At 43.7% G+C, this 27321-nt stretch overlaps 1 protein-coding gene across 1 annotated transcript; it reads right to left on the reverse strand.

Annotated features, from left to right (window-relative positions):
- On the reverse strand, positions 1-27031 carry LOC136879409 (facilitated trehalose transporter Tret1-2 homolog). Its single transcript, XM_067153226.2, has 2 exons — positions 26920-27031; positions 1-4316 (listed from the first exon to the last, which is right to left on the reverse strand). Exons 1-2 carry the CDS (start codon positions 26969-26971, stop codon positions 2884-2886), a joined length of 1485 nt encoding a protein of 494 aa, XP_067009327.1. The 5' UTR covers positions 26972-27031; the 3' UTR covers positions 1-2883.
- Between the last annotated feature and the right edge of the window lie 290 nt (positions 27032-27321).

Here is a 27321-nt window from a genome sequence, read left to right on the forward strand (position 1 = left end):
TTGTGCTGGAGTGTCCGAGGACATGTTCGTCTCGCCTGGAGCAGGTTTATCAGTTTGTCACCCTTGGGTAACCTGCGTGTTTGGATATGATAATGATGATGATGTTCAGCGTCCGGATTTTGATGACAAGGCTCCTCTTAATTGGTGCATCATACACATTGGTAAGTTATAAACAAATCCTGATCATGATCCCCTGATTACGGAATTGCATAATTATTAAGTCATTTTTCCAATTTTACCCAATTAATTTTGTCATTTTTAGCAATTCGTTACATTTTCTTTGTTTTTAAGTCATTTTTCTTTCTTCTGCGTCATTCAATAGTCATTTTCAGGCATTTACGTTGGGTAATCAACATATCTGAGTAATCATTCGACATTTCACTAATCAAACATCAAAAGTGTTCAGTACACATGACTTTTACAATCATATAGCACGTGCAAAGTTATGTAACTCCCTAGCTACTTTCCGCCAATATTCAGGAAGGTTATTTTACTCGGGACGCAGCAGAAATCCCATCTATCGCACGTGCGTGGTAGCAGAAGAGATGATCATGATGATGCTTGTTGTTTAAAGGGCCCTAACATCTAGGTCATCGGCCCAGCAGAACGTACAAATAGAATCACAACATTGGTCATTGTAATGTTATTCTTGATCATTTTGCTTGCTTGATGATGATGATGATGATTGTTGTTTAAAGGGGCCTAACATCTAGGTCATCGGCCCCTTGATCAGTTTTAGGAGCTTTCGATATTGTAGGCCTTCCCATTTAGTTTTCTTCCGACTCTGTGAAGTTAGGGCATCTAATGTAAAGGGAGTCCTTCGTGTTTTCACGACTACCTCGTCTCTTATTCTTCAAGCGATCTTTCCTTTACAATTTTTCCTCTTTTTTTATAATCATCTTCACACTTTTCCTGTCGATATGGACCTATGACGACGCGGTTTTACACTTTAAGACAATCATGACAAAAACCATTACCAGAATAGATTGAACAACGTTAACAGCGTTCAGCGTTGATACGGACTAAGCAACAGAAGTCTAAATTCATGAATTCTATTATCATAGTCACCATGGTAAAACTGTATATGATATAAACTATCGGAAATTGTATTCTCTAGAACTTTTGTTATATAGTACTTTTCGATAGGACCAATAACATAAAAAAAAAAAAAAATAAAAATAGGTGCCTGCGCTTTCCCCAAAACTACCATTCCATTCAGTGTGAATAAAACTATTTATAGCCTGGACTGTAATGCCTTATTCCATGACTTAACATATCGATGTTTACTAAATTCTATTCATTCATTTTCTCTAGGTTCGGCGTTGATACGGACTTAGCAACAACAATCGAAATTCATGAAAATCTCTGTTATCATAGCCGGTACGGTAAACATGTATAAGACATAAATGATCGCAAATGTAATTCTATATAACTTCTTGCACGCAGTATTCATCGATAAGAGCACTAATAAATAACATAGATATTTGAGAATTAAATTTTAGGCCTTTCCTTAAACTAATCATTTTACTCAGCGCGAAAAAAACTGCATTGTAGTGCCTCACTCCCCGACTTTATTTTGCCGATTTTCATTAAATTCTCTTCAACCATTCTCTCGTGATACGCGTACAGACAGACAGACAGACAGACAGACAGACAGACAGACAGACAGACAGACAGACAGACAGACAGACAGACAGACAGACAGACAGACAGACAGACAGACAGACAGACAGACAGACAGACAGACAGACAGACAGACAGACAGACAGACAATTAAAAAGTGCACTTCCTTGTTACTGTGGGCATGACGATACAGGATACCATTATTTTTAAAGTCTGAGTAACGTACAGACAAAACTCTTATTTTACATATTCACTCCATTACGAGTTAAATATAATGGGGACAATGCACATATTTAATGTTTTGGATAAATATTATATTTTCCTTCATATTTTTGGGTGATTTTCTGGCTGACTGTAAGTTATTATATGGGAAACGTTTTGTCATTTTTAGGTAATTTTGTCGGTATTTATTACGTCATCAAAATCAGGGCCCTTATGATGATGATGATGATGATGATGATGATGATGATGATGATGATGATGATGATGATGATGAAATACTGAGAGGGTGAAACTCGCCAGTACACAGCCTACTCCTGTCGAATATGAATCACCATCAACAGCATCTATCTGAGCACTGTGGAGAAATCGTAAGCCATCGCATCACCTCTTCTACTCTGCCAGATAACATTCTGATGATTACTTTGTTCCCACCAACGGGAATTAAGTTCACTCTAAGTGACAAATAAACACATCACGTTGCGTTGTGAATCGAGCTGTTTCACACCGGGCAGATGTTGTCATGGCCAAAATACAGGCGGTCGTGTAGACCATACAGACTATATCATTTTCTGAAAAGTTTTTCAATAACATTGAGTATAGCATTCCCGTCTTCAATTGAAAGCTATGATGGAAAATAATTTATAGTTCTCCTTTCTAATTGCGATCTCCATAACCTTAATAGTGACACAAACTATGAATAAATAAATAAATGAAAATTACATCGTATCTTCGATTTGGATATATTCATCGTCATTGTGCACACTTGAAACTACCAGCAATGAAGACAACTCTCTGCTGTACCTGCATCCGTCGCAGCAGAGTAAGTAGGAGAAAATGAGAACAGGCATCGCAAGGGAACATATTGACCATGGCTGACCTACACTGCGACAGTGAAATATCCAATCAACCGTTTAATAATTTAACAACATAACTTAAACGCGGAGCAGAATTCCCAACGCTCCTGATATCCGAGTAACTTGACGTCATCTCTTGCTGAAAGTCAAATAAGATGGTGATTATTCTCACGGTATTAGTCTTTCAAGTTACCCTCTCACTTTTCTCACCAGACTTCACTACCTTGACGTCAGTGGGCGGAAGAAACGCACTCTGTTCCTTATCTGTTTCAGATGGCACTATGGACCTACTAGTTCCCTGCAGATCCTCGAGTATTGCCTCCTGTGGCCTGTTTTTGGTCTCCGGTAGGACGAATTGCATGTACACAGCACCTATGACACAGCAAACACTGAAAAGGTAGAAGGCACCATGCTTCCCGAGAGCTTCGCACAAATTCGGGTAGAATTTAGTGACTAAGAAAATTGAAAACCATACGAGTACACCATTAGATGTAATGGCCATATTTCTCAGTCTGGGAGAGAATATTTCAGTCATAAGCACAATTGGCAGCGGACCCAACCCTATGGAATAACTAATGACGTATAGGGACAGACAAGTCAGTGGAATCCACCCTAAACCTGACAAACTTCCTCCTGCTTCTTTGACGTGGAAGTAAATACCGAGAATGGCTAACGAAACAATCATTAGTGCATTGGAAGTGAAGAGAAGGATCTTCCGGCCAACTTTGTCGCACAACACCGTAGCTGCGATGGTCGCACCAACTAACATGACACTGACGATGATAGAGGAAATGTTCGGTGCCAGAGAACTTCCTGCCTCTTGAAATATCTCCACAGTGTAACTTATCACGCCAAAAAACCCACTCATTTGCTGGTTGAAACAGAGCATTACCCCAATAGACACTGCTTTGATGGTGCCCTTGGAGGCGAACAAATCCTTGAAGGATGCAGCAGCCGCTCCATCCGATTTCATGTTTCTGAGACCTGACGTCATATCTTGTATCTCCTGATCAACAACAGTTCCTTTACCTCTGAACCATTGCAGAGAACGAGTTGCCTTGTCAGTCTTGCCACGCCTCAATAAATAAATTGGAGTCTCTGGTAACCAGGGTAGGCAGAGCAGGTAGAGGACAGGCGGCACTAAGGAGATACAGGCCACTGTTCGCAAGGAGAAAAAGGTGCCTATTATATTAGCTATCAGAATGCCGATACTCCTCAGTAGAGTCAGAAACACCCCTAATGAACCTCTTATTTCATCTTCAGCGATTTCACTGACATACACTGGACACAGAACGAAGATTCCTCCAGCACTGAGTCCCAGAAACACTTTGGCAGCTTGGAGCATGGGCAGAGAGTCTGCGGCTGCGAGAAGGATGCCACTGATAACATATGGAATGCCGACCAAGTAGCCACACTTCTTGCGACCCAGTTTCTCACACAGGAAGCTGTACAGTGGCATCGAAGCAGCTGCCACGAAGTAAAATATCGCCGCCAGCCAGGAGGCGTCCTCTTCACTGATAGGGCCTGTGGACAGAGGAGTGTCTTCAGACATCAGCTGCGGAAGTGCAGTGGCGGGCCATCCAATAGCGAGACCATAGCTCAGGTGGAGCAGATCCACTGGAAAGAAACAGACGACATATACTTGTTATTTTTTACTGTAGATTTGTTTCAGGAACTTTAAACATGGTTTGTAGGTCTAGAGGAGGCATATGACCAAATACCTTTTTTTGCTAGTGGTTCAACGTCTTGCTAACAAATGAAAAGTTTTGGCAATGCAAGCATGGGAAAGGTTAGGATTGGGAAGCGGCCGTGACCTTGGTTAAGGTACAGCCCGAGCATTTGGCTCGTTTGAAAAGAGGGAACCATAGAAATCTATTTTCAGGGCTGCCGACGGTGGGATTCGAATCCGCCATCTTCCAATTGCAAGCTCACAGCTACGCGACCTAAACCGCATAGTCAACTCGCACGGCATGGGAGGAGAGGTTGGATGTACTGAGTAATTATGATATTAGGGTAGGTTGTATGCAACAGGCAATCCAAAGCCAGCGGGACGCAGTGAGAATTGTTAGTATAATGTGTTCTTGGTTCACAGTAACTTCAGGGGCTGGACTAGGTTGTAAATTTCACCTTTCTTCTTCTTAGTATACATGGACCATTTACTGGGGGACAATATTAAATGTATTGGTAAAATTCTTTAGAATTGATTTGTAGTGGTCCAACTGTTCAATACAATGTTGATACAACCCATTTAAAGCTACTTCGTAAATGGTATGTACACTCATAGAACTAGGACGAGCTTCGATCCTTTCTTTAAGTCATCTTCAGTTAGTATACATAGAAAAAATGAAGACAACTAAACATTCTGGAAATGAAATATCTGAGATACGATTTGCTTTACGTCGCACCGACACAGATAGGTCTTATGGCGACGGTGGGATAGGAAAGGGCTAGGAGTTGGAAGGAAGCTGCCGTGTCCTTAATGACGGCACAGCCCCAGCATTAACTTGGTGTAAAATGGGAAACTGCAGAAAATCATCTTCAAGGCTGCCGACAGTGGGGTTCGAACCATCTATCTTCCGAATGCAAGGTGTAATGAGAATATTTTAGCCATGAGCACAATCGGCAGTGCTCCTTGACTGAATGGTTAATGAAGTGGCCATTCGTTCAGAGAGCCTTAGGTTGGAATCCCGGCTGGGCTGAGAAGTTTAACTGCGTATGGTTAACTCCTCTGCTTCCGGGACTGCGAATTTGTGTTTGTCCCAACATACTCCTCTTCACACAACACATTACACTACAAACTACCACAGAGAATGGCATCCAGCCATACAACTGAGCCAAATCCACATCAAGTGCCAAACCAATACATTTGGAAGAAAGGCTAAGAACAAGAATATTATTTTCTAAAAGGTACAAAATGGCAGGAAGAGTTTCAGCTGTGTGGAAAAGAAGTAAGCAGCGTGATTTATGCCGACGATTTGGTCTTAATGACAGCGCATTCCAGCTAAGCTTCGAAATGTTATAAAGGCACGCAGAAAAACCAGTGTAGCATTTCTTTCAATCTCAGAGAGTGGCTCATCTAATGCTACACCTGACAAAAAGTCTTAGTAGCAATACTTGGAACGACTTACAGCAGAAAAATATATTACTTCTCTAAACGTGGGGATACTTCATAATTCCTAACTTACCTGACCAAATTCAGTCCGCCTCTGTGGTGTAGTGGTTAGTGTGATTAGCTGCCACCCCCGGAGGCCCGGGTTCGATTCTCGGCTCTGCCACGAAATTTGAAAAGTGGTACGAGGGCTGGAACGGGGTCCACTCAGCTTCGGGAGTTCAACTGAGTAGAGGTGGGTTCGATTCCCACCTCAACCATCCTGGAAGTGGTTTTCCGTGGTTTCCCACTTCTCCTCCAGGCAAAATGCCGGGATGGTACCTAACTTAAGGCGACGAGCGCTTCCTTCACACTTCCTTGTCCATCCCTTCCAATCTTCCCATCCCCCCACAAGGCGCCTGTTCAGCATAACAGGTGAGGCCGCCTGGGTGAGGTACTGGTCATACTCCCAGTTGTATCCCCCGACCCAGAGTCTGAAGCTCCAGGACACTGCACTTGATGCGGTAGAGGTGGGATCCCTCGCTGAGTCCGAGGGAAAAAGGTGGTGGTGGTGATTATTGTTTTAAGAGGAAGTACAACTAGGCAACCATCCTCTATATAACACTAATCAGAGTGAAAATATGGAAGGGGTCCGACACTTCGAAAAATGAAGGTATCGGCCAAAGGAAGACAAGGGCCACGAAGGGCATGAAAATGAAAGACTCCCTAGCCCTCGCAAACCTAATAGCGTCGGGGTCTGAAAAGAACAAGAGTTGACCAAGGGAGGTCGGATAGGATAGATGAAAGTGAGGAGCCTGGCACAAGTAAGTGGAAGCAATACCAGGACTCAGCTAAGGGCCCCGTGGTCGCCAACCCACGCTCCAAAGTTCAGAGCCCCTGGGGCCCCTTTTAGTCGCCTCTTACGACAGGCAAGGGATACCGTGGGTGTTATTCTACTGCCCCCACCCACAGGGGGATCCGAGGGAAAAAACCGAACCTGGAGGGTAAACAGATTACGAACGAACAAACCTAACCAAATTCATTGAAATCCTGCGAAATGTTAGCAATTAAATGCAAGTATTTAGAGAAACCACTAGCCTTTGCGAAAATCATACGATCATAAATATGGCTCTCAGTCAAGGCCATCCGTCAATGGCTGCTAATTTCAGATGATACATAGGTGTAAAACACTGTCTGGCCATCCATCCTTACTTCACATCACATCCTGCACGATTGCTAGGATTACACTTCCATCACGCTAACTTTCGTTACGCAAATTTTCAGATGACCCTCAGCCATAGGACATGTTTATGTCCAAATGTCACCGAATTTATAACACAGACCTGTTGAGGTGATATTTCATGGTATTAATGTTGAAGTCATTTCTTAGCAGACACAGTAGGGTCCCCATGCTACGAAAAACGTTAAATTAAGCAATTTCCTCAATTGTGCCGAAAGTGGAGGGACTAAAGGGCCCGGAAAGTTTTCAAATTGTGAGTCTTGGATGGTAGCTCTATCAAACTTTTTTTTAAAATCCAAAATCACTTTCGGCCTCAATGCAGTTTCGGAAAACTGTCTAAAATAGCTTGTTTCTGGAATCGTTTCCTTTTTGATTCAAATCCTAGCGAAATTGTCTTATTTACATATTTTTTTCTGCAAAGTGTTCCTTCGTTCAATACCCTCAGGCATTTTTGATTTTTTTTTGAAAATGTCCACACCGAATATAGTTTCTAAGGGCTTAAGTGAAACTTTGCATTGACTCACATTAGCGCTCGTAGAGGTAAAAAAAAAAGCAAATTGCTAATCTAATCGACCTGATAATGTTGATTAAGAAAAGGATTGTAATTTTTATGAATAAATAAATAACATGTTCTCATACTTTATTAAATTGTATTTACCCAAAATTCGTAGCTCATATCCCTAAGATGTTTTCAACATTGAATTGCTTACCCGAAGGGCTAGAACTGCGGGTTTTTGAATGTAGTCTTAAATTTTTGACCAGTACTGTAGAAAATCCACCACGTATTGGCCGAGATTTGAACCACAGCTACTTTGGGGAGGCAACATTTACCATATCAAGAGCTAACAGTATGATGCTTTACTTACAAGTATTCAGTAAAAGTATAATGGATGATAAGTCATACTTTTTTTTAAAAATTAAAAAAATATTCCAAATTTTGAGGTTGATAACAACCAATACATTAGGGTCTGACACATCCCACTCTGACGAGTCTAGTGTCAGACCTAAGACGAAACGCTGGTTCATAGAGCAAACGCCTGAAAAATCTTGCACCTGATATGTTTTCAATACATTATCTGAAATTAAATTCCAAGATATACGAAATGTGCCAAATTTCATTACACGCACAATGATATATAATAATATAAACTTCAATGAATAATAAGAAAGTCACAGGTAAAAAGACTCGGAGATAGTCTGTTGTGGTGGGCCATTAGGTCTAGATGTGCCTGGTAGGGTTCGCACGTTTGGATTGTCTACATCACTACTTGACGCATCACTATAGTCACGGGTATATAAATTAGGGTCATATTCTTCTCCACGTTCAGAAGGAAAGTCGTCTAATGAAATCATCAGAAAAATCTTCTACATTACCAATGTCGTTTCATCACTTCCAAGCTCCTCCAATGCTTCTCTAATTGCACTAGAACCACTTAGTTCACTCATGTTTATATTATAATAATCACTAAATACAATAAAGCAATTAAAATGGAGTAAATCAGCCACACAATAATCACAAATCGGCTAGCAAACAATAACCTTCAAACGCGCGAAGCAACAGCACAGTTTGAGCAAACGTAAACAAAGACCAGTTCACAGCTGACAAGATCGCCGCTTACTGCTTTATCTCCCCAACCAAAGACCAACTTGCACTTCCAACCAGATAGAGAATTTCATTTCGCAGCGAGAATAGGCCTATTCCTAAAATCGATTGTTATAACGATTTTAGGAGCTGTTTTATCGATTTTACGAATCGTCTCACTGCGAGACGATAGCACTTCGAGTGTTAATGATGAAAATGTATCTGTTTAAAAGAGCTCGCAATGTTTATCACGACTAATGTTTGTAGCTTAGTGTAGTGTCCGTTACTCACGCCGTACCTACAAGCTGCCGCAACTTCTCGTCAGATGCAGATAGTAGTGCTAGCTCCAGTGCTTGGGAAAGGATAGCGAATACAGGATCTCTCATATAAACTAAGACCGTGCGCTTTTACTCTCAGACACGTAAGCTCCAGTATGGTAGGCACGCGCATAGTTCTTGACCTTGCAAGCATCAGTCGCCAGTCTGAATCTCAGCTGTTAACATGGTGAGACAGTTATCATTGCAACACCGTATTTTCGTATGTAAACGTTCTGGTGTCATCTTAATGGTCGTGTGAACAGTCATAACTCTCGCTATTGGTGTGCAGAAATGGTATTCATGAAGTCCCTCATTATGATACGAAGATTGGTGTTTGATGTGCTGTTAGTGCAAGACGAATAATTGGGTCTATTTATTTGAGACGACAGTAAATGCAGGGAGGTACCAAGATGAAATTTAGACACCGTTCTTCCATCATTTAACGGAAGAAGGAAACTCGTGGGTGGTTTCAACAAGATTCAGCCCCTGCTCATACAGCAGAAGATTCCCTTCTTACAATCTCGAAAGTATTTGCAGACACAGTGATCAGTGCTGGGCTATTTCCCCCTCGTTCTCCAGATCTAACAGCGTGTGATTTTTACTTGTGGGGTAAACTGAAAGAAAAAGTGAATCGAATAAATCCTCAAACATTTGAGGAACTGAAAGAAAACATTACAAATGAAATCAGAAAGATTACAGTGGCAGAACTCACTCGAGTCAGCCAGAATGCGGTTACCAGATCCAAGGCGCTTAAAGCAGGGAGGCTGCGCGCTACGTAAGTTCGGCTGAGGCTGCTGCTGCAGCGCAATGTACAAACTCCGTGCGCTCGGTCTTAGTTTATATAAGAGACACTGTATGCAGCCGGGTTATTTACTATCCCACTGCCCTACTCCTACTACTACATTTTCGCTATGTTGCACACTCTCTTGCGTACTATCTCAATATATAAAGTGGAGAGAATTACGAATGTTCATTTCGGTCCTCGAAGATGTGTACATATTTTTTCTTCAAAATGTTACGCTGTTTTCATTAGAGTTAAATAAATTCGTGTCCTCATCCAGAGGTGGTGCAGCTCTCTTCAAGCACAACCCCAATGGACGTGAGCTGCATGAGAGATTATAACCACGACACACAAATGGCTAGACTAGCTACTTCACCTGATAAATGTGCTCTTTGTGTGTAAATAGCTGCTATCCCTTTTGTGCGATAGTCTCATGTCTCATGACAACCCTTGATACCAGCCTCAACCTAGCACACGGTCTTCAGGGCGGTGATCGCTGATGATATGATATAGTCCACTTATTATGACGTGAAGATGACCTCGAATCTGTCACATCTTATCTTCACGTCTTTGATAATCGTATCAAGTACTTAACGATAATATTCATGAAATGGTAAAGAGTATTCCTTCTTCATTGGCTTGCACTGTACTAGCTGCTGTATCTGTCGTCGATGACCGGACAATCACTCAGCGTGTGCATGATTAAATTTTTGTTGGCCTCTCATGTTGTTCCTGAGATTGTACCTCTCCCAGTCAGTGGCTTGTTGTGACGTATTCGCTTCCTGGCTCTCTCTGGTCCTTTATAGTTTAATGCTTTTTGCATTATTCCTGCTCTTGATCCGATCTCTTCCTTCCACATAAACACTAAGTATCAGGAGAATATTTTGAAGGTACAAGTCCTTACAGTAAGTTTAGGGACACCGCTACAAAGTAGTATAGCAGCTATTGTCTCTATACTTCCATCAATATTCTTAGCGTTAAGTATCCATCTTATTCATGAAATATTGTTTTGAAAATGGAGTCTTTCAATGGAAGCCAGAAGTCACTTTTATTCGTTAATTACTATATTTATGGCCACTTGTAACTTTTGGCCACATAGGCAAAACCTCTTGGTTTAAGGGAAAATATTCATAACTTTCGATCTGTTACATAGTCCGCCTTTGAGGTATAGTGGTTAGTGTGATTAGCTTCCACCCTGGAGGCCTGAGTTCGATTCCCGGCTCGGTCACGAAATTTGAAAAATGGTACGAGGGCTGGAATGGAGTCCACTCAGCCTCGGGAGGTCAACTGAGTAGAGGGGCATTTGAATCCCACCTCATCCATCCTCGAAGTGGTTTTCCGTGGTTTCTCAATTTTCCTCCTGTCAAGTGCCGGGATGGTACCTAACTTAAGACCACGGCCGCTTTCTTCCCTCTATCCCGCCTATTCCTTCCAATCTTCCCATCCCCCACAAGGCCCCTATTCAGCATAACAGGTGAGGTCGGTTGGGCAAGGTACTGGTTCTCCTCCCCAGTTGTATCCCCGACCAAATGTCTGACGCTCCAGGCGGTAGAGGTAGGCTCCCTCGCTGAGTCAGGGGGGATACCAGTCAATCACCACTGATCTGCATTTAGGGCAATCGCCCAGGTGCCAGATTCCCCATCTGTTGCTTTCCTAACATTTTCTTAAATGGTTTCAAAGAAATTGGAAATTTATTGAATATCTCCCTTGGTAAGTTATTCCAATCCCTAACTCCCCTTCCTTTAAACGAATACTTGCCCCAATTTGTCCTCCTGAATTCCAATTTTATCTTCATATTGTGAACTTTCCTACTTTTAAAGACACCACACAAACTAATTTGTTCTCTAATGTCATTCCACGCCATCTCTCCGCTGACAGCTCGTAACATACCACTTAGTCGAGCAGCTCGTCTTCTTTCTCCCAAGTCTTCCAAGTCCAAACTTTGCAACATTTTTGTAACGCTACTCTTTTGTCAGAAATCACCCAGAACAAATCGAGCTGCTTTTCTTTGGAATTTTTCCAGTTCTTGAATCAAGTAATCCTGGTGAGGGTCCCATACACTGGAACCATACTCTAGTTGGGGTCTCACCAAATACTTTCATGCCGTCACCTTCACATCCTTACTACAAGCCCTAAACACCCTCATAACAATGTGCAGAGATCTGTACTCGTTATTTACAATCCCATTTATGTGATTACCCCAATGAAGATCTTTCCTTATATTAAAACCCTGGACGGATTAAATAAATAAATAAATAAATAAATAAATAAATAAATAAATAAATAAATAAATAAATAAATAAATAAATAAATAAATAAATAAATAAATAAATAAATAAATAAATAAATAAATAAATAAATCCTGTAAATAAATAAATAAATAAATAAATAAATAAATAAATAAATAAATAAATAAATAAATAAATAAATAAATAAATAAATAAATAAATAAATAAATAAAAAAATAAATACAATGTTAGGCAAATTAAACCTCGTTTTGTACACAGAGCCGTCAGTGGTTGAAAGAAACAAAACATGGGGACGGGTTGTTTTCTGAGACTACGTCTCTGTTACAAAAGAACGCACGAAGACAGAGAAGTTTTTGCCTGCATGCGTGGCTCCCGTCATCTAAAAGGATGTAGAGGCGATTATGAGATGGGGCTGTATTGCGTCCGATGCTGCCTGAGCCGGGCTGAGTGGCTCAGACGGTTAAGGCGCTGGCCTTCTAACCCCAACTTGGCAGGTTCGATCCTGGCTCAGTTCGGTGGTATTTGAAGGTGCTCAAATACGACAGCCCCGTGTCGGTAGATTTACTGGCACGTAAAAGAACTCCTGCGGGACTAAATCCCGGCACCTCGGTGTCTCCGAAAACCGTAAAAAGTAGTTAGTGGGACGTAAAGCAAATAACATTATTATTGATGCTGCTGGGGAGTTTAGAATTGTTAATGGGAGCTTCAACAGCGCGCAGTATTGTACAACACTGGTATCGCACAAGTGATGCTGCCATGCGCAACTAACCTCATTGCTGAAAATGTTACTTATCGGTAAGATAATGCGCCAGCACATAAATAAATAACAAATCACTAACATCTTCTTTGAACCATAATGTCACAACTGTGCCCCGCCCTACATGCAGTCCAGAAAATATATGGAATACCGTGGCTATAAAACTGATGAAGTTGAAACGAAAGACCAAAGTTCATGTCACTCAGCTGTGGAAGGAGGTTATAAAAAAAAAATAATAATAATAATAAAAAAAAAGATTGTCTGAAACTCCACGCTAGATCGTGTGAATAAATTCAGAAAAGCCAAAGGTTGATCTGCCGACTAATGATAAGTTAGTTGTTACGTTGTAAAGGTCTGTAATTTTATTGTATAAATATTCTTTGCATTTATCTCCATGTTATTTCATTTTTCACTAACGTCCCTACACTTTCTGTCAGAACTGTACAGACAGATGTACAAAGCATCAAGTGGAGTGGTCGCGCGTGTGAACGCCCTACGGTTATGGAGATAATCTCTTCGTTCGGTAGGCGATTGGGTTCGAACCCCACCCTCGGCCGTCTTGAGAATAGTTTTCTGAGGTTTCCCATTTTTACTTCCAGGAAAATGCCGCGACAGTTCTTATCCATAGGCCACAGCCGATTTCTTACCCAATTTCATTTACCATAATTCATTTCATCTTGATTAGCTCAACTGAGGTTGGCTTCAGGAAGGGCATCCGGCTTTAAAATAAATCGCTTTCGCACATTTTTTCCGCTACCCGGAAAAGCATAGAATCTCCATTACTCTAATTTTCAGTATCTCGAAGTAACTTAAATTTCCCGACCCTTTGTCCCATTCTTCACATGTATTTATTTCTCTAATACTCGAAATTCGGTTACACGAATTTCTCGATTTCTAGAAACAAACATTTCCTCCCTTGAAGCAAAAAATACTCTGTAACTCGAATTTTGTGCAATATTAACTCTGCAATACGGCATTTGTGGTTTGCAGGGGACAATTAACAAGTAAAGAAAGTTTCACAGTGATTCTGGGAACGAAAAACAAAAACTTCTAATGATCGGAAAATCGGCGAGGCCTCTCTGTTTCTCGGGTGTGAATTAATTACCGGTCACGTACGAAAGCAACCCCCGAAGTCGCGGATGACAAGCTCTATTTACGAATCTCGGCTGCGTGGTATTGACCATAAGTTTCAACATGAAGGGAGGAAAGGTTAACAGTAACAAACAGAAGAGTCTAACGCATTTTTCCAAAGGTGTTAACCGAGGTAAGTTTCTTGTTTCACTACTGTATGTACTGTATCCTGTCTTATAAAAGTTACTATAATAAGGGTTATAATTAAAGTAATGCCATAAAATAGAGTTTGTTTGTATCTGTTTAGCCGGGCTGAGTGGCTCAGACGGTTAAGCCGCTGGCCTTCTAACCCCAAGTTGGCAGGTTCGATCCTGGCTCAGTCCGGTGGTATTTGAAGGTGCTCAAATACGACAGCCTCGTGTCGGTAGATTTACTGGCACGTAAAAGAACTCCTGCGGGACTAAATTCCGGCACCTCGGCGTCTCCGAAGACCGTAAAAGTAGTTAGTGGGACGTAAAGCAAATACCATTATTATTATTTATTCATATGCTTAAATACTGTTAAAATAGTGTAGTCACTATAAGCCCGTAGATACATATGATTCAATTATGTGCTATACATGCTTCAAAGTGGTATTCTCTATATATCAAAATTTCGAAAACTCGAAATAAAATTTAGCTCCCGAGGTGCATCGAGATAAATTACGTTCGGCGGATACCTTGGCATCCAACACGCGTTCTATGACATCTGAAACATGTTGATTCAAAGACATGATACTGTATATACTTTTGGGCTTATGCTGTGTCAAGAAAATAAGGTGAAATTCTTTACGTTTCGCAGAGAACTGTGCTGTCTATTTTCTGGAAGGCGTTTGATGTGTCCATAAAATTTCAGGCGTCTTTTTCTGATGTCGGCCGCAAGGTTTGAGAGCTCCTCGGTTTTTGTACGAGATTGCAGTCTATATCCTTCGTCAGTCAGTTTTGCGCCGAGAATTTTTCTGATGATTTTACGTTTCTCTTTCAGGATGTCTTCGAGTACTGTTTTCTTGTAGAGATCCAGTGTTTCACTCGCGTATAGTATTTCAGGTTTGATCACAGTATTGTAATGTCGAATTTTGGTGAAGATTGAAAGGCATTTTTTGTTGTGAATGTTTTGCGTTCGGCCGAGGGCTCTCTTCATTTCCTGGATGTGGACCTCGAGGGCCTTCGGTTCTTTTCCTGTTGGTACTATAATTTATCCGAGTTATCGGAACTCAGTTACTTTTTCGATTGTGCCAAATTTCGTGTTCAAATTATTATTATTATTATTATTATTATTATTATTATTATTATTAGCCAGCCCTATGGTGTAGGGGTAGCTTGCCTATCTATAATGCCAGCGCCCTGAGTTCGATTTCCGACAGTTCAAGGATTTGAATTCTGGTCTGAGAAATAGAACAGGGTTCACTTGGTAAGAGGTGTTCTGAAGCTCTTAGTTACAGGAAGAAAGCGCACAGTGCTAGTTGTTTTACGTCGCACCGACACAGATAGGTCTTACGGCGACGATGGGACAGGAAAGGAGTGGGAAGGAAGCGGCCGTGGCCTTAATTAAGGTACAGCCCCAGCATTTGCCTGGTGTGAAAATGGGAAACCACGGAAAACCATTTTCAGGGCTGCCGACAGTGGGGTTCGAACCTACTATCTCCCGAATACTGGGTACTGGCCGCACTTAAGCGACTGCAGCTATCGAGCTCGGTAAGCGCACAGTGAAAAGATGACGCTACTCACCTAGTCGTCATATCAGCAACAACTTGCATCCCAGTAAACATATTCTTCAGCAGTTTAGATTTTTACACTCGCAATACTTTGTGAATATGTTTCATATAACTTAGCAGCCCAGTCTTGGCATGAAGCATACGCCCGCACAAATCACATGGAATGCTGGAGAAGGGCGGGGCTGAGCTTGACGGAGCTTCTGTGCTCGTCATTCCTCTTCTACTACTACTAAAATGTTTTCATTCCTCCCCTGAAGGGGGAGGCGGGCCTCTTAGACGGTGACGCCATCTCTCAGGCCGAGAGATGTGTTATGGTGGAGATGCTCGGAGAAGGTGAGGGGGTTGGCGGCCGTGGCCTATACTAGGAACTGTCCCGGCATTCGCCTTAGTGCAGGAGAATGAAAAACCATTCTCAGGACAACCGACGGTTGGGGCCAGTCGTGAGGTCGAGCCCTGTCCCGTCTCCCGAATGCAGAGGCGTAGAACCACGTTAGAGCCGTCGCCACCCCTTCTCTGCTCGGTTGGCCGGTCAGATGCAGAGATGTTGGACCACGGACCAGTCGTGGTCACTTATGGGCCGAGATCCACCCTGCATCTACCGACCGTTCCTCTTCAAACACAGCTACTGATGTAGAAACATCAAGCGTATCCTAGGTTCGACTGTTAATTCCAGCTCTCTTCATAGTACGGTATGTTTTAGCTCAAAGGCGGGTACAGTTGAAAAGCAAAGATGGAAAAGGGTGGACGTGCCAGAAACATGTTTTCGAGTAAACGCCAATAATAAAGTTCCCCAGCACAACGGCACTTTCATCCTTCTCTACCAAAGAACACCAGGAATTAATGATTACCTACGGCCTTTGAAGTTCAAGTATACTACATCCAATACATGTTATATAATGAAAATCCACAGCCTGTTTCCAGTCATTCGACCGGGTAAGGAATGGAATGAATGAAACCCCATCTAGCGGCGAGGACAAGAATTGTGCCGGCTGCCGAAGCCTGTCGCGCTCCTCTGGGGACAATGATTAATGAATGACGGATGAAATGAAATTATATTGGAGATTGTTGCTGGAATGAAAGATGACAGGGAAAACCGGAGTACCCGGAGAAAAACCTGTCACGCCTGCGCTTTGTCCAGCACAAATCTCACATGGAGTGACCGGGATTTGAACCACGGAATCTAGCGGTGAGAGGCCGACGCGCTGCTACCTGAGCCACGGAGGCTACATTTTATATAAAACACTGACTGACAGAGCAAATGCAACACCAAGAAGGAGTGGTCAGAACTTTATGCCAATTGCAGGGTAGACTGACGTCACTGAGGTATGCTCATGATGTGAAATGCGCCGCTGTGCTGCGCACGTAGCGAACGATAAATGGGACACGGCGTTGGCGAATGGCCCACTTCGTACCGTGATTTCTCAGCCGACAGTCATTGTAGAACGTGTTGTCGTGTGCCACAGGACACGTGTATAGCTAAGAATGCCAGGCCGCCGTCAACGGAGGCATTTCCAGCAGACAGACGACTTTACGAGGGGTATGGTGATCGGGCTGAGAAGGGCAGGTTGGTCGCTTCGTCAAATCGCAGCCGATACCCATAGGGATGTGTCCACGGTGCAGCGCCTGTGGCGAAGATGGTTGGCGCAGGGACATGTGGCACGTGCGAGGGGTCCAGGCGCAGCCCGAGTGACGTCAGCACGCGAGGATCGGCGCATCCGCCTCCGCCGCCAAGCGGTGGCAGCCCCGCACGCCACGTCAACCGCCATTCTTCAGCATGTGCAAGACACCCTGGCTGTTCCAATATCGACCAGAACAATTTCCCGTCGAATGGTTGAAGGACGCCTGCACTCCCGGCGTCCGCTCAGAAGACTACCATTGACTCCACAGCATAGACGTGCACGCCTGGCATGGTGCCGGGCTAGAGCGACTTGGATGAGGGAATGGCGGAACGTCGTGTTCTCCGATGAGTCACGCTTCTGTTCTGTCAGTGATAGTCACCGCAGACGAGTGTGGCGTCGGCGTGGAGAAAGGTCAAATCCGGCAGTAACTGTGGAGCGCCCTACCGCTAGACAACGCGGCATCATGGTTTGGGGCGCTATTGCGTATGATTCCACGTCACCTCTAGTGCGTATTCAAGGCACGTTAAATGCCCACCGCTACGTGCAGCATGTGCTGCGGCCGGTGGCACTCCCGTACCTTCAGGGGCTGCCCAATGCTCTGTTTCAGCAGGATAATGCCCGCCCACACACTGCTCGTATCTCCCAACAGGCTCTACGAGGTGTACAGATGCTTCCGTGGCCAGCGTACTCTCCGGATCTCTCACCAATCGAACACGTGTGGGATCTCATTGGACGCCGTTTGCAAACTCTGCCCCAGCCTCGTACGGACGACCAACTGTGGCAAATGGTTGACAGAGAATGGAGAACCATCCCTCAGGAGACCATCCGCACTCTTATCGATTCTGAACCTCGACGTGTTTCTGCGTGCATCGCCGCTCGCGGTGGTCCTACATCCTACTGAGTCGATGCCATGCGCATTGTGTGACCTGCATATCGGTTTGAAATAAACATCAATTATTCTTCCGTGCCGACTCTGTTTTTTTCCCCCAACTTTCATCCCTTTCGAACCACTCCTCCTTGGTGTTGCATTTGCTCTGTCAGTCAGTGTACATAACAATATTTAGCCTCTATAAATTTCATTTCTTTAATCAAGTGGCTCAGAAATTAGAAAATACATGTGTGATAGCACACTGACACATTGATGATGATGCTTGTTGTTTAACGGGGCCTAACATCCAGGTCATCGGCCCCGCTGACACAATGGGTAGCACAGAAGAATTGTAGTGCAAGACGCTGTCACATTCACCCTTCCCCACTAAACTCAGCTGGGCACATTGGACTGTGGACAACTAAACTAATGACCTCAGGCACATGCACAAGTGACGACCATATGCGGCATGGCTAATACATCCCCTTATTTAAAAATACCCACATTTTTCATATTTCGGCACTTTCACCCTTTTCCATATTTGGTTCTCAATTCGGCTCAATGAGCAGCGCTCGAGCTCAGGCAAGTAAAGGAGTCGGGTATGATACAGCCCAGCAGCTGCGTGCACGGCTCTCAGTTACAACTATAGCTCATTCCACGTTAAGGAAACAGTATTGCTTTTATGGACCTACAAGGAGTGAACACACTCCCTCTGAGACACCCATTATTTCCTCGTGATTAAGGGATATTATACTGTATTTTGTAATGTATTCTGAAAGACAGATAAAAAAAATGAGGGATGTTTGCCCGTGAGTTATTAAAATACTACATAACATTTTCTTTTTCGTAGATATATTCATAGGGAGGAAGCACAGTGGCAGGAACAGCCATCGCTTCGTTGCCTTCCTGCATTTTCCTTCTGTGTTGCTCTGGTACAAGTCTCAATCTGTGAACCGCCGGCAGCTCACTTCTGTAGTGAAGTCATCTGCAGTATTTATTTGTTTCATGTGTGTTTTTAGGCTTTAAATCAGTGCGTACTTGTCTTGTGTTAAGTGAGAGTTGGTTGTATATTGCACAGTATTTGTGTGTTCTATTATTTTCATACTGTACAGAATTTGTTACTGAAGATTCTGATGTTGTGTTGTGCAGCGATACGTCATGGCATAACGTACTGATAAAAAAATGCCGTGTATTTTATTTGTGCTTGGTTTTGTTACTTAGCTGTTATTTCTTAAACACATTTTTACCACCGTTCATTTACGGCCGCATTTAATTTTTACTGTTGCTTTTGTGAGTGATACGACTGCACAGTAGTACCCCGCCTTGCCTGGGGAAATTCATTAAATGCAATTAAATGCATTCCTCACCCCTCGTGCATATAAAAATATTATTTTTCTATTTTCTCCCCCCAATTCGCATTACACTTCAATGTTGAGGTTTCTTATGTGCCGTAGTATACGTCTGATTCTGTACAAACCAAAACAGCCCATGTAATACCCCCATCCCCTTTAATTCATAAAATGTAATTTGCAGCTTAGTTTCTTCCGCTTTTTATCTTGAACTTCAATACTGAATTTTGACAAACTGATGTGCCGCCTTTTCCCGTGATGGTGTTCAGCATAGCCGTTCGATATGACAACCCTGTGTTCTTAACATGGAATGAACTATAGTGAAGGGACGCGTATCAGAACAGTTTTAAACTTTTAACTGTTATTGTGTCGAAGGTCTTGTTCTGTTCAGTGTAATAGATGATGATGGTGAGGAAACAAAATAAGTTATTTCGTACACAAACGCCATATGCCGAGTAAATACAATTAATTATATTAATTTCATTTGGTTGTGCGTAGGACACAAAATTAATTATTTTGACCGCACGGCCTCTTGCTCGGTATTCTTTCCTTTCGGCAGCATTTCAGATAATTACACTAACTCCTTATTTTTTTCTATTTGCTTTACGTCGCACCGACACAGATAGGTCTTATGACGACGATGGGACGGGAAAGGGCTAGGAGTGAAAAGGAAGCGGCCGTGGCCTTAATGAAGGTACAGCTCCGGCATTTGCGTGGTGTGAAAATGGGAAACCACGGAAAACCATCTTCAGGGCTGCCGACAGTGGGGTTCGAACCCTCTATCTCCCGAATACTGGATACTGGCCGAACTTAAGCGGCTGCAGCTATCGAGCTCGGCAAAAAAATCTCCTTATTAATCATCAGCTCAGTTCCTTATTGCAACCAAATTAACCAATATCATTCTTTTTAATACCGAGCGGTCCGCCTCTGTGGTGTAGTGGTTAGTGTGATTAGCTGCCACCCCCGGAGGCCCGGGTTCGATTCCCGGTTCTGCCACGAAATTTGAAAAGTGGTACGAGGGCGTCCACTCAGCCTCGGGATATCAATTGAGTAGAGGTGGGTTCGATTCCCACCTCAGCCATCCAGGAAGTGGTTTTTCTTGTCTATCCCTTCCAGTCTTCCCATCCCCGTGCAAGGCCCCTGTTCAGCATAGGAGGTGAGGCCGCCTGGGCGAGGTACTGGTCATCCTCCCCAGTTGTATCCCCCGACCCAGAGTCTGAAGCTCCAGGACACTGCCCTTGAGGCGGTAGAGGTGGGATCCCTCGCTGAGTCCGAGGGAAAAACCCAACCTGGAGGGTAAGCAGATTAAGAAGAAAGAAAGAAGAAATAAACTGATAGGTCAATAAATCTCTGTAGCCTGTTTTTGATATCCAGCACTATGTAAGTATGTCTTGATTGCACTTAAATACGATCTGTGGTGTCCTAGAAGAGAGAAGGATTAGGAAGCCTACAATCAGTTCATTAAACTCTGTGAAGAAACAGTTCACCCCTTCGCAGCTTTTTACGCTGGAAGCCACACAGGGGCGCTCAGAAGGACTTACTGCGGGTAGGTCTGGTAGTCGACACGTGTATGATATACTCTGTATTTGAACAACACTTCATTCAGTACCTACAGCTAACAACTTCGGAACCGAGCTCGATAGCTGCAGTCGCTTAAGTGCGGCCAGTATCCAGTATTCGGGAGATAGTAGGTTCGAACCCCACTGTCGGCAGCCCTGAAAATGGTTTTCCGTGGTTTCCCATTTTCACACCAGGCAAATGCTGGGGCTGTACCTTAATTAAGGCCACGGCCGCTTCCTTCCCACTCCTAGCCCTTTCCTGTCCCATCGTCGCCGTAAGATATATCTGTGTCGGTGTGACGTAAAACAACTAGCAAAAAAAAAAAAAAAAAAAAAAAAAAAAAAAAAAAAAAAAAAAAAAAAAAAAAACTTCGCAAAGAGGGAAAACTCGGGATAGACACATCGCCAATATTATGTTAAGAAGATAATAGATTAGGAATATGCCTTTATTAACAACCACAAATGTTGATATTTTATTGAACAAAACGGGATCCAGATTCTCATGAAGTAATGAGCAGTGATATTGTGAAGTTTGATGTTTAATCTTAGAAAAAAATCTCATCTCAGATAGATGTTGACATTACCGCAGGAAACATAGCAAGCACAGTTTACCCTCGCTAATGACGTAACAAACAAACGAATACAAATATTGTTATAAACTTATGCACTCATCTGTCCTTGCAGCAGAAGCTCTGGTAGGAGGGACTACTATCCGCGAAACTTTTAGTGATACTTCATTTACGGCGGTGAGGAGTAAGGAGGGAGCTCTCCCGGTTCCGGTAATATTGCCAACTGAATGGAAATGAAATCTGAATTGAATCGATGGTATGATCGATCGATATTAATTTTCTAAACCTTTGTTATCTTAAGCCAACAACTGTCTCTCTCACACACAGTATATAACATTTTTTGATGCGAATCTTGTTCCTATCATGAATTCTATATTTTGGCTCTGCTGTATAAACAACAGCAGTACTAGTACGTAAAGTGTACGCCAGATGTCTCACAGCGATGCATAATCGATTCATAGTTTGTGTGTAAAACGTTGCCATTACGAATCTCAAAAATAAATCGAGGTCTACCGATTCAGCACTAGGGAGCGGAAGTATCACTTAAACGTTTTGCGTACTGTTCGCTTCGCTGGATCATTCAAAGTACGCATGCACGGCCAGTCATCATACACTTAAGAAAATGGAAATTGCAACACCATGAAGACATTAGTCGTTTGTGTTGATTTTCAAGATATGGAACGATGCAATATAGGTATGTAAACGATCAAAGTTTCAGACCCATTGGATTGTTGTTACAGGTCTCCCCACGTGATTGGTCGCGGAGGAATCAACTCTAGTATACGGACTCTGGTGTAGCGTAGAGAAGATGGAACCATTCCAAAAGAAATTTGCAAATATTAATACAAAATCACAGACGTGATACGTGGCGCTCCAGGCTTGCGAGTTTGAGCGTGGCAGACAACTCCCTCCATAGGTTGGCTCGCAAATTCACGAAAAATAGGACTGGCATACCCGCCCTCCACGGCAGAAATGGAATGGCCTACACTGACCAAGACAAGGCCGACGCCCTGGCGGATACATTCGAAAGCGCATGCACCCCCAACGTCGAGCCTTGCGACGACAATTTCGTAGAGACCGTCGAAAATGCCAACGAACTTCACGCCACTAACGAGACTGACCTCCCCCCTGACTTTAAGTTTATATCGCCTTCCGAACTGTTCGCCGCCATAAAACGACTTAAGAACAGGAAATCCCCTGGCCTTGATAGCGTGTCAGCGTCTTTCCTTAAGAACCTTCCCAGAAAGGCGCTGACATGTCTAACCAAGCTTTTTAACGCGATTTTCCGTTTCGGCCATTTCCCTACGTGCTGGAAGACAGCGAAAGTCATCATGTTACCAAAACCACAGAAAGACAAAACTTTTCCGCAAAATTGTCGACCTATCTCCCTCCTCAGCATTATTTCTAAACTATTCGAAGTACTGTTCTTAAGCAGACTTAATACTATTATTGACGACAAGAAACTTATGAACGAGGAACAGTTCGGCTTCAGGCGAGGCCATTCCACTGTCCATCAATTAACTCGCCTAACCGAAGAAATCACCAAAGGCTATAATGACCGTCGCCACACCGGAGTCTGTTTTCTAGATATTTCCCGTGCGTTTGACAAAGTTTGGCACGATGGACTCATCTACAAACTAAGGAATTTAGGCTTCCCTCCTTACGTTCTACGATTACTGACGAGCTACCTAGCTGACCGAAAATTTCAGGTCCAGGTCGGCGCTGCGCTGTCGAGCCCTCGCCCTATTGAGGCGGGCGTTCCGCAGGGCAGCGTGATCTCACCAGTGATTTTCAACCTTTTTATGACCGACATGCCAAAACCTACGCACGGGAAATTATACTTATATGCTGATGACACAGCTATTTCCTCTGTCTCGTGGCAGGCATCTAAAGCAAAAGACTATCTCCAAGACGCGCTCTCCACTTTAGAGCCTTGGCTCGAAAAGTGGAGAATCAAAATCAATGTAGACAAAAGTAGTGCTACACTATTCACTAAACGCCGTCCTGACCCCCCACAGCCCCTGATGTTTTTTGGCGAAGTCATCAGGTGGACCAATAAAACCAAATACCTAGGTGTCACCCTAGACAGAGGACTTACCTTCGCGGACCACATTAAATCTATAGTTGCGCAAGCCAAAGTGCGCCTTTTTCAAATTATCCCCATGATTAAAGCCGATAATGGGCTTACAATAGAAAACAGGCTCCTATTATATAAATCAATGGTTAGGCCCATCCTAGAGTATGCCAGTCCTATCTGGGGAGGCGCAGCCAAGACACACCTGGAAGCAGTGCAGCGTGTACAAAACCGTGCCCTGCGCTCCTTATCGGGTGCCCAATGGTTTGAAAGGAACACCGATCTGCATGATAGATACCAGCTAACCACCATCCTTGGCAGGATCTATCATGCAGCCACTAAATTCTACAATAAGCTCCATATGAGCACTAACCCTCTTATCTCCAATCTGGGGAATTACGACACCGTGGGGCTGCGATACCGCAGACCTAAAGATATCTTAAACAAACCACATTAGATTCGGCGCTGTCGTGGTCCCACGGACATCCAACATAATGTAAGTCAACAACATCATCCTACCCCTCGGGGTACAGGCCATACCCTGGTCAATTAGATCCCTTATCAACAATCCACACACCGTCACAACAATGCAGTTCCAGTCTAATCTCACCAAGAAATAGCACTCAAGGCCTTTAATTGGTCGACGGGCTAAAAACATCATTGGTCCCTCGGGACCTCTGATGAGGTGGCTTCAGTTGACTTGCAGTCTGTGCAGTGAAGTGTTCCCCGTCAAACATGCCTCGACGACAGAGAAGAGCACGCTATCAACAACTGTCGCCGTTTGAGAGGGCTCGGATAATTGGGCTGTGTGAGGCTTGATTATCGCTAAGGACTGTCGCTGCACGTGTTGGCCGACAGGCATCTACGATACAACGCGTATGGCAGCAGTGGTCAAATGAAGGTACCCACACTCGTAGACCTGGCACAGGCCGAGCGCAACAGACAACTGTGAGAGAGGATCGCCGCATCATTCGGATGGCCCGGATGGAACCCCATGCACAGCAGCGCAAAATTCGAACAGCTGTGGCACCCCACGTTACACAACAAACAGTTGGTAATCGCCTGCGTGCAGCTGGCTTACGAGCCCATGTCCCTGCAGAAGGTGTTCCATTGACCCCACAACAGCGACGTGTAAGGCTGGCCTGGTGTCGAGAAAGATCGACGAATGGCATAGGGTTGTCTTTAGTGATGAATCGCGCTTCTGTCTTGCCCGCAGTGATCGCCGGAATCGTGTGCGCCGACGTACCGGTAGAGGGGCCGTCCAGACCTAATTGTCGAGAGGCAGATGAGTGAGAGAATGAAGAGGTATTGGGAAGAAAGAAGACGTGCCGAACAAGTCACTCGTGATCCTCAGGGGTCGTAACGAGCCGAATAGAATAGAATAGAATAGAACAGAATAATAATATATCGGTCCGTCTCTGTGGTGTAGTGGTTAGTGTGATTAGCTGCCACCCCCGGTGGCTCAGGTTCGATTCCCGACTCTGCGATGAAATTTGAGAAAGTGGTACGAGGGCTGGAAATGAGTCCACTCAGCCTCGGGAGGTCAACTGAGTAAAGAAGGGTTCGATTCCCTTCTCAGCCATCCTCAGCCATCCTCGAAGTGGTTATCCGTTGTTTCCCACTTCTTCACCAGGCAAATGCCGAGATTGTACCTAACGTAAGACCACGGGCGCTTTCTTCCCTCTTCCTTGTCTATCCCCTCCGATCTTCCCATCCCCCACAAGGCATAGCAGGTGAGGCCACCTGGGCGAGGGATTGGTCCTCCTCCGCAGTTGTATCCCGACCCAAAAGTCTCACGCTCCAGGACACTGCCCTTGAGGCGGTAGAGGTGAGTCCGAAAGAAAAACTAGCCCTGGAGGGTAAACTGATTAAGAAAGAAAGAAAGAAAGAAAGAAAGAAAGAAAGAATGAAAGAAAGAAAGGATAGCCCAGAATATGGTTATCCGTGGTTTCTCATTATCACACGAGGCAAATCAAGGCCACGGCCACTTCCCTCTTTCACCTTGTGAAGTTAAAACTCTAGCAAAGAAAACGCCATCTGGATGACAATCGTGTAAAGGACGGCACAAAAGACAATACTTTGCCACTGACTTCAAGTACTGAGAACGATAATTGAGAAGTGTCTGTTCGAAAGGTGTTATTCCCAATTTGAAAAAGAAATAGTATTTCGTCGACATGCATTGCAGTATTTGAATACTATCGAATGCCATGAGCAATCTAGATCAGAAAGATGTAATTCCTTACAGTAGCGGCGATTGGGAATTAGAAGTGGGGGCGGGGACAGAAAATGTACAGGCAACAAGAAGTAGGCTTAGCTGGGTCTGTGGGATATAGGGGGGAGGGTATATACATCAAAACTAAAAAAAGAAAGAAGCTCTCTGAGCGAATTCCGACAGAGGGGTAAAGATTGACAGTCTATCAACTTACGTGCGATAATACCGTATTTACGCGAATAATACCCGCACTTTGAAAAAATGAGGCACGAAATTGGGGTGCGGGTTTTATTTGAGTCAATGTTGGCATTTTTTTTTAAAAAACAGACTTCCTAAAGTTAGGGTGGCGGGGATTATTCGCGTAAATACGGTAATAGTTTACATGAGATTTTAATCCAATACTATACTATAAAATTTTCACCAAAGGAACTGTATTACACATGTAAATGAAATGGCGTACGGTGTTTAGTGCCGGAATGTGTCCGAGGACTTCGGCTCGCCAGGTGCAGGTCTTTTGATTTAACTCCCGTAGGCGACCTGCGCGTCGTGATGGGGATGAAATGATGACGAAGACGACACATACATCCAGTCCCCTTGCCAGGGGAATTAACCAATTATGGTTAATATTACCGACCCTGCCGGGAAACGAACCTGGGACCCCTGTGATCAAAGGCCAGCACGCTAACCATTTAGCTGTGGAGCCGGACATTATACATGTATTACAATTAAATAGAAGTGCGACATTTTGTGCATATTTCCGCTAGTAATTTTGCTAATAATTAAATAAAATAAAGAAAAGAATTAGGTGATAAGGCAACAGTGCTTGTAAAAAATTTAAAAATAATTCCTAGCTTCAGCCGGCTAAAATGGAATAAAAACGTAATAATTTCTCCACAAAATGGGTTCCCCCACCTAATCGCCGCTGCTGATTCCTTAAAACGAGTGCCATACCCGATCATGGGTACGTTCGATGTGCCTTTTACTGTACGTTTCTTTGCGTTATTCCACAACTTTCTTAGTGGAATTAGCAGCCTTTGAACAGACACTCTTCAATTAGCAATGCAATGAGATCCTAACGTCAGAGGTGACGAAGCAGTTTTCACACTCGCGGCAGGTGTGGTACTGTACTTACGGATAATAGTGGCGAGGTACTGGGGCACGCGGCTGCCCCCCTTGCTCTCCATGGCTGTCCGTCGACTGACACTCGACCGCTACAGAAGACTTACATGAACACTACACAGCGACGGTGCTTATTGATTGAGAGTTATCGCTAAGAGATGACTGTGCTAATCTGTTAATCACGTCACAAGACGTTGAGCACTGGTCTGATGATTACGTACTATCTTACACTTGCCGCGTACTTGAGCAAAGATTTCATCCTTAATTTGAATTCCGTCCATTTTTTACTTACAAGTTGGTTTACGTCGCACCGACACAGATAGGTCTTATGGCGACGATGGGACAGGAAAGGACTAGGAGTGGGAAGGAAGCAGCCATTGCCTTAATTAAGGTACAGCCCCAGCATTTGCCTGGT

The sequence above is a fragment of the Anabrus simplex genome, chromosome 8 (genome assembly GCF_040414725.1).
Source record: "Anabrus simplex isolate iqAnaSimp1 chromosome 8, ASM4041472v1, whole genome shotgun sequence".
Classification (NCBI taxonomy): Eukaryota; Metazoa; Arthropoda; class Insecta; order Orthoptera; family Tettigoniidae; genus Anabrus; species Anabrus simplex.

Bases quoted from the DNA above. Each gene is read 5' to 3' on its own strand.
- LOC136879409 (XM_067153226.2), bottom strand. From the start codon at position 26,971: ATGGAGAGCAAGGGGGGCAGCCGCGTGCCCCAGTACCTCGCCACTATT. The intron at 4,317-26,919 runs GTAAGTACAGTA...GTTTCTTTCCAG, and splicing joins GTACCTCGCCACTATTATCC to TGGATCTGCTCCACCTGAGC.